Source organism: Zosterops lateralis, assembly GCF_965231275.1.
Source record: "Zosterops lateralis genome assembly, chromosome: 14".
NCBI lineage: Eukaryota > Metazoa > Chordata > Aves > Passeriformes > Zosteropidae > Zosterops > Zosterops lateralis.
Genome location: NC_139774.1, coordinates 4,692,226 through 4,708,709, shown reverse-complemented (window position 1 = coordinate 4,708,709; position 16,484 = coordinate 4,692,226). Strand labels below are relative to the sequence as shown.

Genomic DNA, 16,484 nt, shown 5'->3' with positions numbered 1-16,484 from the left:
GTAGCATATTTCAGCTTCAGTTGCTTTAATTTCTCTCTGTCCATGTATTTCTGGGCTGTAGTTTTAAAGTGCTTTAAGATTGAAAAGATGAGAGAAACTGTCATTATTTTAAAGATCCAGTTTGTGCTGCAATACAGAATGGTACATTCAAGCTATTCTGTAGCCTGTTTGATTTTCAGTGGGGTTTTTGCTTTACCAAAAAGCATGGAACAGAGCCCATTTGTTGCAGGGGAAGAACATGTATCTTTATTCCTTCATTCTGGCAACTCTAACTGTAACTATAATGAAAAGAATTCTTACCTTTTTAACACATCTAGTTTTGTGCTTCCAAATGCCTTTTAATCAGGTTACAGGTTATTTTAGTACTGCAGAATCAAGATCCATTTTTCATATAGTGGTCTTTCATGTCTGCAATTTCTTTTCATTAAAAGGAAATTTTAATTTCCTGTATTGGTCTCACGGAGTGCCATTAATTATGGCAATGCACAGCAGTGGTAAAATAATTAATGGTCTGATCGCTGTTGTGTTGCAGTCTGCCACTCATGTTTTATTTTGGTTAAATCTTTTCACATAAAGGGAAATTTGACATAAACCTTCTCACTTGAGAATAAATATTTTTCAGTTTTTGTGTAAGCAAAGTGAGCAGATTCCAGTGTTCAGCTAAGGTGTGGCCTTAGCTCTAGTTTACATGCTACTTCTTTATTTGAGTCTACTTCCCAAACATTGAACTAGAAATCACCTTTACAAAGACAGAAATATTCCAAACCTTTTTCAATACTAGATGAGAAGAAAATTTTATCTGCTTATTTGCAAGTGATGTGGTAGATTGTCTATAATCCCATGCTGGGGTACTGTGTGTATTCTTTACCATCTTCAGGGTATAGCTAGCTCTGCCAGGAGACATCAGAGAGATTTCAAAGGGTTAGTTAGGTCTAGCTCATCATAAGTGATGGTATTTCACTTCCCCTTAGATTTTAAACTGCGGTTTGGGTCCAGGCTGTATTCCTATGATGCCTTAAGTTTGAGTTTTCGTGTATTTCAGGTTTTGTGCTGCCCAGGGTTGTAGTTCTGAGCTTCATATTAAGTGTCAGTCAGCTCCCTTCATAGAGCAGGGACACAAAACAAATCCTTTTCCTGCTGGAGACCAAGGACAAATTTCAGGCCCAAACAACAGTGGACTCAGGGGAGGAACAAGAAGGATGGGACCTCACAACCTGCAGCTGGAATTGGACAATTAAACCCCAATATGCAAATGATCCAAAACTTATAAAAGTGTGAGACATGGTGACCATTTGTCCATTTTGTGACCATTTTGGGTCCACCTCGGGTGTAGCCCTGGTCAGGCCCTGTCCTGCCCAAGGTGTATCCTGGAGGCTTTTCAATAAATCCCTACTTTATTCTCCAGCTCTGTCCAGTCTCTGTTTCAGTTCAGCCTTCCCAAGGCATCACCTAGACCTGAGCACAGAGAATTATCCTGCCTTCAATGAGCACAGCAGCCTCGTATTCCAGTCAGGAAAAGACTGTGGCTGGGGAAGCTTCTCCCTCTTCAGAAGCTTTTCAGGACTTCAGAAAACTGCAGAAACCCTGGCTGTGCTGAAGGCAAAAATAGAGTTTGCCTATTGACTCATGTGGAGGTTTCACTGTGTTTTGCTGTTAAATGCTGGGATGGTGGTTCAATCTGGAAGGAGGAAATGTTACAGGTGTGGTAACTTCTGTAGGGGCACACATAGTTTATACTTCAGTCTTAAACAGTCTTAAACTTCTGCAGCACCTGGTAAATGTTTAAGGAAAAAGGATAGCTACCTGTCTTACTTAGTGCCATAAGACAGAGGGAAGTTAAATTCTGATATGCTTTTGTGCTTTGGAAAATCCTACCAGCGACAGAGGGGACTGAAAAGTCAAACTTTTCATTTGCTTGTGCACCCAAAGCTCCTGCTAAGTCAATATGGGGGGTGTAAAAAATGCAAGACTGGATGTTGAGAGAAGAAACCAGATGAAGCAAGGAAAATATAGATCTCAAGACTATGTCATTTAAGTTTAAACATCAAGAATAATGGAAGAACAATTCCTGATGCTGTTCTCACTGCATCTCCCTATCTCCCAGCACTAAAACACAAACATCTCTAGTGTGGCCCAGCAGTGGGATAGCACTAATTCAAAAGTGTGCTCACCACACATCTAGAAAACAAATAGCAACACCATATTTTAACTGTAGGTGGAACTAAGAAAAGCCGACTTTAATAGCCTGAAGCAGAATTAGCCAGAATATAGCACTGGCACATGATAGAGCAGATTTAAGCATATAATTTAAATTATTTGGCTATTTGCATAATGTGGATCATGTGAAGCCTTGTTTTCATTCCTCATTTTTCCTCCAGAAAATGGAGCTGCTCTTTTAGGAGGCTGCAAAGAGTTAACACAAATCCCATAATCATTACTTAACTCCCACCAGCTCTAGTACTAGCTATGCTCCACTCTCAGAGAGTTTGTTAAATAATTACAGGTTGGAGTTTTCTCGTGTTTGTTCAAGACAGTGTTATTTATCCCACCTATTAGCGATTCCAGGCACTTGAATCACCAAGTGTTGCAACGTTCCTGGAAATAAATTTCTCTAATAGACATAAAGCCAACGTTCAGGGGGATGTGAGGTAGAGAAAGGTGTGAGTGGTTGTTTAACAGTACTTAGAATTTCACTAAAATAAGGTGAAGGTAAACAGAAGGTGTTTGGATAGTGGAAACAAGTTTGTAGCCCAGTTTAGTCTGAACTCTGAATACAGATCAAACCAAGTGCTTCTAGATTGATCCGAGAGGGAAGATTTCACAGGGTGTGTGCTAATTACCTACCCAGGGCCTAATTACAGCCCCTTTGTTAGTGGAATTCCCTGACACGAATGTTTAGCTGATAAGATTGATAGTTTTTAAAAAGTTTTTAAAAGCTGCACATATTATTAAGTTACCATAAAGTTCACATATGGCTGTGGATCTTCCAATAAGTTTCTTCTAAATACATTCCTAATCTTAGAACGTTATTTTTGTCCCACAAGGCAGCTGATAAGTTACAATTTAATGTTAGTTACTGTTAGTTATAGTTAGTTCAGTAGAACCTTTTTTTAGGGGAGTTAAATTAATTCTGATTGGTGTGGGTTGTGCTCCCATGCATTTGTCTCTGTTTTTCCTGCCTGAATCAGAGGCAGGGTATTAGGATATTAGAGGAGACATTTTGACTTTATGAGTGATGGGAAAAAATCATTGAAACAAATTACTGTTTTCCAGCTATGAAGGTATCAAACATATGCCAAGTAATCAGCCTGCGAGTGTAATAGGTTCATGAAGGAAAAGGGTTTTCTAATCTTATTCACTGATGTTTTTCCCGAGACAGCAACAGCTTTTATAAAATGAGGCTTGTAACTTCTCATTACAGAATCTAATCTGCCCAGAAGACATTGAACAGCTGCAGAACCCTAACATCTTCTAGCTGTAAATTGCTTTTATTATTTATCTTTGTTTAACTAAAAAAGAAAGGGGCATCAGATGATTTAACAAGACAAGAATTAAGTGACATTAACTTTTGACAGCAGCAAATTATTCCTTTACATACTGAATTGGTTTAGATAATTCTGAAGTCATGACTGTCTACGTATTTTTAATATCCAAATTTCATACAACTGATACATTTTGTAGATGGATTGCTTAGAAAAATTAATTTAACTTTAGCACTGGAAGTCAGAAGTGATTGATTTCCAAGTTAGTCTCATTCTCCTGCAGAGTTTTTGCAATGATAATATCTTGCATTGGTACAGTGATTTCCATATTCAGAGATTACACATGCGCAGTGCTGCAGAAAATATTAATCACATACAGAGGTCAAATGGTTTAAGGGAGATAACAAAGCTTAAACGAGCTTCTGGAATGGATCTGTAATAAAAAAAACAGAGATCAGGACTTGCTGGTGGTTCTTCATCTCTCCCTTTTCTATTATCTACAGTTTTCAGACTGTATTCCTGGTTGTGCAGTAAATGGTTTTACTTCAGAGCAGAGGGAGAAGAAATATATTTAATATGAATCTATTTCAATGGTTTGTTGTTTTGTTTTTCTAACAAGTGTTGAGAAAGCTAAGCAAGATGTAGGGAGTTACTAATTTTGTTAAGTGGGAAAAACACAACCTGTGGTACTGAATTGCCTTTGCTGATTCACTGTTGTATAAATCACAGGTGATGATTTACTGTGTCTAAATCTCTCTTTTGCTGTTCTCTTTTAATTTTCTCAGGGCCATTCTCTCTGGTATGATGTGATGGCATCAGCTGCATCTTTAGTGTCCCTTACTGTCTGTTGTGATGCATAAAGTACCTTAACACATCAGAAAACAGGTTTGGGCTTTTAGAAAGGCCTTGTTTTCTCCTTTGACTTTTGTGAAATAGACTCTGTGAAAATCTTTTTCTTAGCTTGGCTGGTTTTGTGCCCGTTTGCTCTCAGAGATAGGAGCTTCAGGAGAGCTGGAAGTACCTTTCCTCAGCGATAACTCTCTGTCATCCAAATCCTGATTTATATCTTTATCTTTTGCTCTTCTGAATCCTGTTTGCCTTAGACGAAGTGCAGAAGTTTAAGCAAGAGGAAACAACTTGGTGCTGAAGAAAATAACCACAGACTGTCGGATTCCTTTTCCTCTTTTGCTCACAGGCTTCATTTGGGACTTTTGTTTTGTCCCTCCCCTTGAAGCTCGGTTTGTGGAGTCAGTGCTCTGTACAGCTGAGCATCTCTGCTGGCTCCTGGTAACTCTTGGCTGCTGTCCTGCCTCTCTCCCGGGCAGCACAGGGTGATTGGCTCAAGGGGGAAGAACTTTCTCTCCTGAGCAGAGCTTTGCCTGCTGGGGCTCTGCTGGCCCCCAGTGCATGGAAGCACAAATGCCATAAATGCCATTTTTTAGCTACAAAAATCATACATGCTGCTCCCCACCCTTGTCACTGAACTGTAGTAATTCACTAAGGAGGAAATATTTATGTTCCCTGTTCCAGTTAGGACAATAGGTATTTAATTTATTAAAAGTAATTCTGTTTAAGAGTGCCCAGGCCAGTGGTGAGCAGTGCTGTGCATACATATTAGGAGGGGATATTACTTTTTTTTTTTTTTTTTTTTTTTTTTTTTTTTTTTTTTTTTTTTTTTTTTCTTCTAGAAGGCAGTTTTTCTGGGGAGGAAGGAGAGAGTCTGGTGAATGTGCTGTACCTCAGGGAAGTTTCTCCTTCATCAACTGCCTGCTTAATTTATAGTGCTTTGCACTGCAAAAACGTGCATCTTACTTATCTAATTGTTTCCTGACGCATTTAGCAGCTTTTCTCACTCTTTAAAGTGAACTTAGCAACGCTGACAATGTAGGTGATTCAGTTTAGACTGACTTGAAACAAAGTGTGAATGTCTGAAGTGGAGGAGGGCTGTGAGCTGTTACAGGGTTCTGCCTGTGGTCGTTGTTCTGGTTCTGTCCAGCTTTCCTGATGGAAGGGAGCAAAGGAGGCAGAGATCTGATCCTTCTCTTCCATCACCTCTAGTTAATATCCCCCCAATTTCATTGCTAGATTGTCTTCTGTGTATAATTTTGATATAAATGAGCAATGCAGTAACTGCAGTTAATGATCCTGTCCATCATGTAAGTCACTAACATAATTTTATGTGATTTCTTTGCACGAGGTCCTATACTTTGTATTGGTGTAACATGAATATCAGCAGCTTCAATCAGTAAATGTCAAAATCTTAATTGCCAATTAAGTGTTTCACACAGTGTTTCTGATGCCATCAGTTATGGAGAAACAACTCTTCTGCTTTCACTCTTTGCTTCCTTAACTTCCTTGAACATTATATTAATGTCCTTACCTTATCATTAGTACTTGAACTCTGCTCCATCTTCCAAAGAGCTGTTTTTTTAAAAACACAGTTATCTTAAAGTTTCCCTTCTTTCTGCAATCTAACATGCCCAGGGAGACATTGGCTTGTGTGAATCTTTTCTCTCTGAGCCCTGGTCCTTATGGCCAGAGCTGTAGAGCAGAGAGGCTTTATGGATAGCAATATATGTGACTAATTATGTTATTGCATGTCGTTTATGTTTATTGGCTGCTTGACTGGCAGCCATCCTTAGAGAAGAACAGAACAGTTGTATCATAACCCCTTGATTGTGAAGATTAACAGTTGTTTAAAGCTTTGAAAGCTGATCTTGCTTATAAGAGCCTCTATATATAGGAAGATTTTCTGTTATAAGTGTAAGTTGTCAATGAAGATAGGCTGCTTAGGTATATGACATTCGTGCTGGAAATGCACAGGGTTGAAGAGTCTACACAGATGTTTGCTGCACATTTCTAATCTTAGAAGAGAATTCTGCTGATGGAAAAAGCTTGAGAATTCCATTACTGATACAATAAGCTTTGAAATCAGTATTTACCACCCCTGGGGCTCAGGTACTTTCTGATGACAGGAGTTACTGAAATGAGTAACTTAACAGTGTGAAATGGAAACACACAGGTTGTGATCTTCTCTCCTGGCCAAATTAAAGGCAAAATAGCTATTTAGGGAGTCTGGGTTCATCTTTAAACCTGTTAAAATAATGTATGGCTTTGGATATTAGGCATGTATATCTAGAGTTTGTGGGTAAATATACTTCAGTATATAAAAAGTATATCAATTATGCACACACATTTTGGAATGCAAATTTCCATGATTACTGCTTAAAATTGTTAAATTCCAGAGGGGTTTTTTGGTTCCCTGTTTCCTGTCATGCACCATGGTGTAATATAGAGTTCAGGGTTTTACATACACGTGGACTTTATTTATCTTATTTATCCACAAAACTCTACAGGTCCTTTAAAGGAGGAAGAAGACCAGAGAGTATGAGAAGTGTAACTCAAATATCCTTCAGTAACTGATGAGCAGCTTGCATCTCTTCTTTGATTGTGTCTCTTGTTTATGTATATTCATGCTGGGAGTGATTGCAGGCAGTCTTTTTTCCTTTGTATTTTTCTTTTTTGTCCTTCTGGTGCTGGTGTGGCCTTTCAGGCTAATAGCAGCTGAAGTATCTCTTTTCTCAATGTGTTATTGTGATTGAGATGAACAGGACTCTTCTCCCCTGTCTGAGCTTGAGACATGACCAGCTGTGAGCATGGCCTGATTTCTGAATGTAGGTTCTACAGCAGATTTTAAGCCTTAAGGACTTAAAGCATAGCAGTAATTGAGGAATGGTTTCATAAAAATTCCTGGGCTGGTGAAGGAACATGAGACTGATTTGAAAGGAAAATGGAATAAGAGGGTAAAGAAGGCCCTGGCAGACTGAGGTGCTGTGTGGTGTGGAACACCAAAGCAAGCCCAAGTCTGAATGAAGAGTTACCACGTTTTTTCCTTCACTCTAAAAAGGAAGATAAATGGTAGGAGAAAGGGGTGGGAGGAGAGGAAATTTGTTTTTTCTTCTTGGCTGCTTGCTTTTTGAAAAATGCCTTACAAATGCTGCATTCAGTATCTGTACTAATCTCTTTCATGTGTGAGTATGTGCAGTATGAACATGCCTATGAACAGATATTGGGACAAGAACGGATACAATTCCCTTTTGAAAATGTAACATATCAGCTTTAAGCCTGGTTCCCTTTCTAGCATTTGCATCTGTGTTTATATTTCTTTGACTGTTACACAATTACATTATTACTGTCACTGTAAGTATACATTACATAGGAGTCTGTCAATGCTCACCTAGATAAAAAACTTATTCAGAGAAGCTTTAATATATTACTATAAGAAGACAAATTGTAGGAAGTTCTATTATGATTTAACTTTTGAAAACAGCAGTGTAATAGGATATGATGTTATCGTGTGTCACAGCATTTGTATAGACTGTAGGGTATTGCAAATCCCATTGAGAAGCAATGGAAATTTAGAATATTTTAAAGATGTGGGGAGGCTCAAAATACGACTGTTGAGGTATCTGTAGGCACATGGATGGGTCTGACAAGGAGCTCAAGTGTACAGAACCTGTTCTTTTAAATGTTACATTGAACTTAGTTGACCAAGATGTTAATGTAATTATGAATCAAACTCCTCATTTCTCACTTAAGAGTGTTTAGTAACAAATAAATGTATTTGTATCATGCTCTTTATAGCCTGACTGCATCCCCACACTTTGGGACAAATCCACAAATTTCCTAAGGCAAAAAAGCCTTTCTCTTCCTGTTCAGTAATTTTTCAATTCATTTTCCAACAAATTTCACAAAAGGCTGGGTGTCCTAAGAGATGCTATGTGTTTCAGGAGCTGGGAGTGGAGAGAGAGAAGATGTTTGTTAAGAGTCCCTCAGAGAGGGTGAGGATGTGGTGGCAGTTTAATGTTTAGTAGATGCAAAAAAATCAACTTGATAGATCAAGAATGTTCCAACCACAAGAAAAGCCTGAGTTAAATTTGGCTGTTTATTAGGCAATCTGACCAGAGGATGGATTGGCAGTAGAATCTGTGGCTCACAGACATCCCTGTTTTGCCATTAGCCTGTGCTGGTGGGGCAGATCTTCCTCAGGAGCCAACTTCCCACCAAAATAATGCAACATTTTAACAGCTTCATGTCTTTGTTCCTCTCACCTACAAACAGAGCTGTAATAATTAGACATTTTGCCTTTTCTTCAGGGATTTGGGCTGTATTATTTCATGATGGTAACAATGTCATTAACATTCCTGACAAAAGAATTCTTAAGGTTTGAGGGTTTTTTAATTTCTCAATGTATTCTGCAAAAATGTACCTAAATTGCTCTAAAATACCATATGTAGTTTCCACAAAAAGAAAATTTTCTTCCTTCATCTCATACCCTCACACATCCAACAGTTTTATAGCATAGTAATATATTTCCATATGATACATGCAGTCAATGCAGATTTAGAATTTATAAAGCTGCTTCTTTCAACTCCACAGTGTTGAAGCAGAGCCAGAATATGTGAAAATTAAATGCACACAGTGGGCACGAGTGTCACGTTCCTGTCAGAGGTGTGTCAAACCTCAGCCTCTCTGCTTCTTTGCAACACATTGCAAAGAAATAATTAGAAGCTGGTCTTGCTCAATCACTTCCCTGGAATGTTTAGGATATTCATGGTAGTATTTCATAAGAATAGCATAATCACGAATAATAACAGTAATTATTCCTATCATCAATATTAGAATTATTTCCTCATAAATGCAAGTCCACAATTAAAATATTCAATGCATATTGAATTTTCTGTAGCATAAAGGATTGCAGGTGGGAGTTACTGTGGAGTAGCTTAAATTCGTTTCTGTCATATAATAACTTGGTCATTCAATCTTATCAGTTTATCCAGTGCTGAAAATATAATAACAAATAATCATAACAGTCACTTGCCTGTGTTCTGGTATTTATTTAATTTCAAAAGTTTTTGAAGGCAAGAAAACAGTTCATGCTATTTGCTGGTACCAGGCAGTGCAAAGCTGGCAGTTTTCAGTATCTCTGTGTGTCTTTGGTTGATTGCTTCATCCCAAATATAATTTATATGTGGGAGCTGTAAATTTTCATTTTCTGGTTTTCTTCCCCCCCATTTGGAATTTCATGTGTGATTCCATATATTTGCTTAATGGTACAAACTTCAGGGTACTTCATATGTGAGAGGTCCTGGATTCAACAAAATGAGGGTATAACTAGTGAGAAAATCAGTGTATATTCTCTGTTACTGTTTCTTTAAGAATGATGGAAATAAAGATACACCATTTTGTGTAGTTTTGCTGTGTTTTAACATTTGTAGCAGATCTCTGCCTTACAGACTTTGGCAGCATCACAAAGGTCATATTTTCTTACATTTAAATTATTCATGAAGAATTTCTTCAATGCACTAGATAAACTTGTAATGAAAAAAAAAAAAAAAAAAAAACACCCAAAAAAAAAAAAAAAAAACCACCACCACCCAAAACAAAAACCCTCAAAACCTGTCTTCATCTGTGTGCATTTGATGGAATGGATTAATGTAAAGTTATGGGAGTTCAGAAAAGAATAAAATACATAAGTATGAACATTTTTGTTGTTGCCTTGGTGTCACTGCTTTAGGTGACCGAGACCATATTGTTGCTGTGGGCTCAGATATTTCATACCCATTAAGGATTGGGCTCCAGGGTGGAATTAACCTGGCTGGGCAGGAAATTCTGCTCCTACAGCTCCAGTGAAGGAAGCAATGGGAGAGGAAGGACAGCAGGGCTGAGAGTTGCCAGCCCAGATCCCAGATTTAGCCCATCTCTGAAGTGGAATAATTGCCTTTCAGTCCTGCTGTCCCCTCCTGTGACATGTGTCAGTGGGATCTGGGAAGATCCACAGCATTTTAGGAAGAACCTTAGATTGAAGAAAGCCGTTGCATGGTTCTTTCATGCCTCTGTGAGATTCCTGTGCTGAAGCAATTTTCCTGGTTAAAAAAACCCCAAACAATCAGCCTTTTCCTATTATTTTAAGAGATTTACAGCTGTGATGTAATTTCAGGAAATGTGGTACAAAGGGACAGGCTGGCAGCAGTGGGGAGATTGAGGGGCTGTGCAGGGCAGTAATGGAACATAACCATGGACTGTTACCGTGCAATTACTCGGCTGGTGGGGTTTTTTTTCATTACATTCATTGCTGATCTTTGATCCCTGTGTCCTCTTTCCCAGGTCGTCCCATTCCACCTACATCCTCGTCCAGCCTTCTCCCATCTGCTCAGCTGCCCAGTTCTCATAATCCTCCACCAGTTAGCTGCCAGATGCCATTGCTAGACAGCAACACGTCCCATCAAATCATGGACACCAATCCTGATGAGGAGTTCTCCCCTAATTCATACCTGCTGAGAGCGTGTTCAGGGCCACAGCAGGCTTCCAGCAGTGGTAAGAAAATTGCAAACATATGGAGTTTGTTTGTGACATGTTTGTGCCAGTTTTGTGCGTTCTTTTTTAATGTGCAAATGTGTTCTTGCATCAGCAGAAAATTGAGAGCGTCTATGGAAATGGGGCAAAGAAAATCTTACTGGGTTGTTTAATGGAAAATTCCTGGAAACACAATCCATCATATATGGTGTTCCTTCATTTTACTGTGGAGAGATTTTTAGTTTGAAGTATGGTAGGAACTGTGTAAAAAATATTATTGAATTCTCGTCATCAGAGGGATTTATTTTTCAAAGTAGATTTCCTGCTCCTTGTTGCATCTGGTAGGAGAGAAATGTACACGCAATGGTTCTTTTTTCTGCATGGGCTAATCTAATATATCATTTGGTGATGAGGTTTTGTATATAAAAATGCATGTTGCCTCTGCCAGTCTGTGTCTGTTCTTGTTTCTGAATCTGTCTGCTTCTATACTTACAATGTCACATTTAACTAAGATCTGCTATTTTTCACCAAATTAATTCTTGTCTCTCAGGCCACTGTTTTAAAACATTTGCAGCTCTATCAGTCATGTAATCTGTAGTGCCTAAGGTTTTCTTTGTTCTTTTTTTCCTCTTTTTATTATTTTATTTTAATTTTTATTACTAGGTGCTGACTTTTCCTTTCGACAGCCAAAAAACTGAGGGAGGAAGATGCAATGCCTTTTTAGAAATAAAGACAAGTCAAAAGAAGCTATTCCAGCACCTTCTTTTTTTTTATTATAGATACATGTTGTGTGTTATTTAACTGAACACAATAGGTTTAGAGCCTCTGTGCAGTTTCTGGTCTGCCCAAGGGGTCTCTTTGCTCTGAGCAGCACTGGAGGTTCTGGGGTGCACAGAGCACACCTGAACACCTCCTCTTCAACAGGGGCTGGGGAAGGGTGAGCAGGGAGAAGAATTTGAACATTCAGAGTGGATGTTAGGGATAATTTTTCCCTGAACATTGGGTTAGAGCAGGTAGAAGCCTGTCCAGCCTCTGTCCTGGAGCTTTTTGAGAACACATTGGCTGAAATTTTGAGCTAGTCTGATCTCAGAGTTGCCTTGGAGTGGCAGGACACTGGACTGGGCACCTCCTGGGGCTCCTTCCATCCTGAGTCATCCTTTAACCCTGTTCAGGTGTGTTAAAATATAATTACACAAATAAAGAATAATTCAGAAATTGAGCATGCTTCCTTGCTCCTCGAGTGTATTGTTATGGAAAATATGATACCACTTTTGAGGGGTTTTTAGGGGATTTGGGGTGAACTGGGAGCTGCAGGCCTCAAAATCTGTGATGGGCATCTCTGTAGAAGCCACAGAAATGGGGAGGGGGTCAGGATTTTAGTGTGATTTATCTCTGAGTCACTGTGGTTTATGCCTTAGAAACATTCCAGAGGCCTTGGCAGGGCTCAGCCTTTTCTGAATAAGGGTGATCCAGCTGATTGAAGGGTCTTTGTGTTTTCAAAAGGGTCCCAGCAAAAAGTGTCACTAAATGCTCTCAAGGAAGCATTTCACCTAACACAGGGTTAGAGGGCAGGTTCCTGCATGGTGAGCAGTTATTTGGAAGTCAGGGAGCAGAAGGTGGAGCTCCCCAATGGATTTTCACAGGACATTTAAATACTCAGAGAAGATGATGGGGTTCTTAGGGTGCTAAGAATGAGATCAGCTTGTGAAGAATCACAAAAGCACCTGTGAGCCCATCTAACAGGGGAATAAAATGCCAGGGGACCTTAGGGCAGAGAAATGGAAAGGGATATTCAGGGGAAAAGCAGCTCTGCTCCCTGGGTTGGCAGTGGGTCATTACCTGTGTGCAGGGAGGAAGGCTTGTTTCCCCTCGGAGCTCAGGAACAGGGAATGTTCACAGCTGAAGAAAGGAATAAAGAGTGAGAGAACATTGCCTAAAGGGTGTGGTGGATCAAGCAGTTGATGAGATTTTAAAGGGAAATGGGAAAAGTAAATGGGAGAGGCATGAAATAAGGAGAAAAAAATCAAAGTCAGGGAATGTGAGCTAAAAAAAGAGACTTGGTGGATACTTGAGCACTTGGTAATTACAGCCACTGCTGGCACTGAGGGAACCAGCATGGCTTTTCTGAGGAAGCCAAATGAAGGAAGTGGCAGTAAAACAACATCAGAAATTTTGATGGGAGAGCTCTTTATGCTTAATTTTAAATCCTAATCACTGTTTCTTTGTATCCTTAAAAGCTTTGTGTTTGACAGTTGTTACTGTGGGCTGACCCAAGGAACCTTTTTGGCATTCTCTGATTGGCTTTGCTTTGTTCATTCTACATTTTAACACTTTTCCCCCCACATATCCCATTTATTTCTTTAATAAGCAGTCATATGGTATATAATGACTTTCAATTTTCAGGGTAAAAGATGCAGGTGTCCTTTTTTTATATTTTTTACCCTACACACATAATTGGTTGATCATCGTGGAGTGTTCTGTAGCATGACTCTTCTGGACTTAATGCATCCTCTGGAAAATAAGGAGCATTTCCTAGTGGTATCATTTTTTTCCTTTCGTTCTCACAATGTTTCTTTATAGAATTTATAAGGAAATATGACAGATTATGACTTATACATTAAATTGGAGAAAGTTACTACTTTTTGTGGCTTATTACTATCCTTGAAAGATTTTCAGAGTGACTTTTACCATCTACATGACAAAAGGTTGGCTCTGATAATGTTTTTTTTTTCTTTATTTTTCTTCTTAAATTTTTTTAATATATATATTTTTAGTTTATTTGGAAACCTAGCAACATAGATCCAGACGTTTGAGAGACAGTAATTAAATGTAAATATTTTCCTTAAATTTGGGCTTGGGTTAAAAAGGAAGATTTGTAAATGCTTATATGTAAGGCTTAGATCCCAGATAATCTTCAAGCATTCATAAATTTTTGCTAGCATTCTCTAACTTCTTCTTTAAATATTTCTGTCCTAGTCTTCAAAGTACATGCTGAATGTGAAGTATTTGCTTATTGTCTTCTATTAATTACACTGTAGCATCTTCCTCTTGTTTGTTTGATTGGATACTTCTCTTGCTCCAAGCTCTGTAAATACAGGGTGGCTCCTCAACAGGTTTAAGATGAAACTTTTTGGATAAGAGGAGCCACTTTATCCACGTGTGTTGCCCTGTGCCCTTCACAAGAGCCATGCTTAATATATATGGCAAAAAACCATTTGCCTGAAAAAATTACCTAATCAAATATTCTATCAAATGAGCAACCTATTGTTGATATTATGAAGGCCTTTAATCTACAATAAATCTTTGTTAGAACTCATCAGAACTCCCAGTTTGAGAGAAATGTGATTATAGCACTGTTAAAATGACATTACATCATCGGGGTGATTGGTTTATCATTTGGAGAAGCCACATCAATCATAACTAGCATAACCACACAGTAAATGAATTCAACCTTTCTACTGCAGAACAATGACACAATAATTGCTCAAAATCAGACTTGAAATGAAATCAGAAAATGCACTTTCTTTAAATATGATGTTAACCTAATGGAATATATTATTAAAAATCATGTTTGAGGAAGTTCTATGTAATTAAAAATCTGTGAAAATGTATTCCTTTTTTCTCTCATTAGAACCTGTTTCAGTTGCAGAATCATTTTCTATGCAACAAGATATTATGCTGCTTTTAATTGAACTCCCATCACTTACATTCCTCTGCTTGTATTTCTTAATATAATATGCAGCACAATTACATGTGATGAAGGACAAGAGGTTTTTGAAATCTGGTGCACCTGCTGATAGTATTTTGAAAAAACACAAACATTGTAGAAGGAAATGAGACCTTTTATCAATGAAAAGTTACTGGATTTTTTTTTCCTTTTAAAAGAAGGTCAGTTCCTGCCTTACCATTTCCTGAGATGGTTTCTTACAGCTAGCAGTAGGAATTGGTTTATTTCTTCTTCTCAGATGTATTTTATTTTTTTTTTCTTGTTAATATAAGGTGACTCAGCTTGTTGAAATGCCATTTTAATGGCTTCAATAAAAATACAATATAAGAGGCTGGTTTTTAACCTTATGTGAAAAAAATAGAGAGATTTTTGTTGTTTGCACCTTTGCCTTTACTAGAGAGGATTTGTTGGTATTAAACCAAATTTTGAACTCACAACACAAAGACAATTTGTTTGTTTATTTGTTCATTTTTCAGTCTGAGTAAAAGACACAGGATAAACCTACTCACACATAAGGTTTTCTTATAATGGATCCATAATTGGGCACATTCATCAGCTTCGAGCACTCTAACAATGAGAAAGGAGAAGCAGAATGATCTCTGCAGTGGTTTCATTTGGGGGAAAATTCCAAACTGTGCTTTAGATATTGTCATGATTGCTAAGAACTTGCTGAAGTTGAACTGGAAGGGGGATGGTACCCTTTTTTTTTTTTTTTCAGTGTTCGTGTGGGTTTTTGGCTCAGAAACAATGACACAAACCATTTGGCTCAATGTGACAATATCTGCCCACGGAGGGGTTTGGACGCTGCTTAGAAGACAGGGTTTGCTTTGATTTTTTCACAGGCAGTTTTTGGCAGCAAGGAGAGAAGAAAAAGAGAAGCAGATTGGCTTGAAGGAAATGATTGTTGTTCTTTAATGTTGTCAGTTACTTAGAGTTGAAATAAAGAATAAGACTCCTTTTGCTTATGAGCCTATTGTGTAGAAATATCATGTAAAATATCAATATTCATTCTATTCAGTATAAATATCTAGATGGATCTCCTGTGTTCCACAGATACTCCCTGTCTATGGAACTTCATTATTATTAATGTGTAATTACCACCACCTCCATGCAGTTTAATCTAGTTTGTAAAAATCTTTTCTGAAAGAAGCCAGAACTTTCATTAATGCACTGTAGCTGGAGGACTTATTTTAGATCCTCTGCTGGGAGTGCTTGGAAGTGTTTGTTTTATAGCCCTCTTACAATCTGGCATCAAATAAAGAAGTATTTCCAGTTTCTACTCTATAATGGAAACCAAAGTGCAGAAGTATTGTCATCTTTAAGAAATAAATGAATCCTGTAGAAAAATAATTACATCCCTTCAGATGATTAAGCATCACCCCTACTGAATGGAGACCTCAGTTTTCTGAACCTGTCAACCCACAGGACAGAAAATACATTGGCAGCCACAAAAATTGAGAATCCATGGCTTTAATTTTTTAGTTTATTTTTTTAAATCCTCATGAGCAATTGCCTTTGGTTTACTTTAGAGACTAAATAAAAGAGTTTGTTTAGCTCAGTAGGTGATGAGGGAAGAGCAGCAACAAGGGAGAAAAGGAATTGGAATCTTCCTCCCCTTATCAACAGTGCAGCTGGGGCCAGCAGAGGGGGTGTTGTTTTACTCTGCTGCTTGTTGTTTGTTTACTTTTGGGGTTTTGTTGTGCTTGATCTCTGTGCATCACTTCTGACATCAGGGAGGAACAATAATCAGAAAGAAAATTTTGGCTTCCTCCACCATCACTTTCCTGTTCTAACTGCTGTATAGGCTTAAGATTGCAGCAGCATCTTTCAGAAGAGTACATTGTAGAATTTGTCAATTTATGCTTAAGGCAACAACAGTTAAAATCAGTTAAAGTTCCAGGTTTGGGGTTTCTAAATTA

At 38.2% G+C, this 16,484-nt stretch overlaps 1 protein-coding gene across 6 annotated transcripts in view; it reads left to right on the top strand.

Annotated features, from left to right (window-relative positions):
* TENM2 (teneurin transmembrane protein 2) overlaps positions 1-16,484 on the top strand; it is a gene marked incomplete at its 5' end in the record, with an annotated part of 486,538 nt that overhangs the window by 255,008 nt on the left and 215,046 nt on the right. For all 6 annotated transcript variants that reach the window (XM_083871601.1, XM_083871600.1, XM_083871599.1 and 3 more), the window contains one exon: positions 10,650-10,859. In XM_083871601.1, coding sequence (XP_083727727.1) covers positions 10,650-10,859 — 210 coding nt within the window. The remainder of the gene's footprint in view (positions 1-10,649; positions 10,860-16,484) is intronic.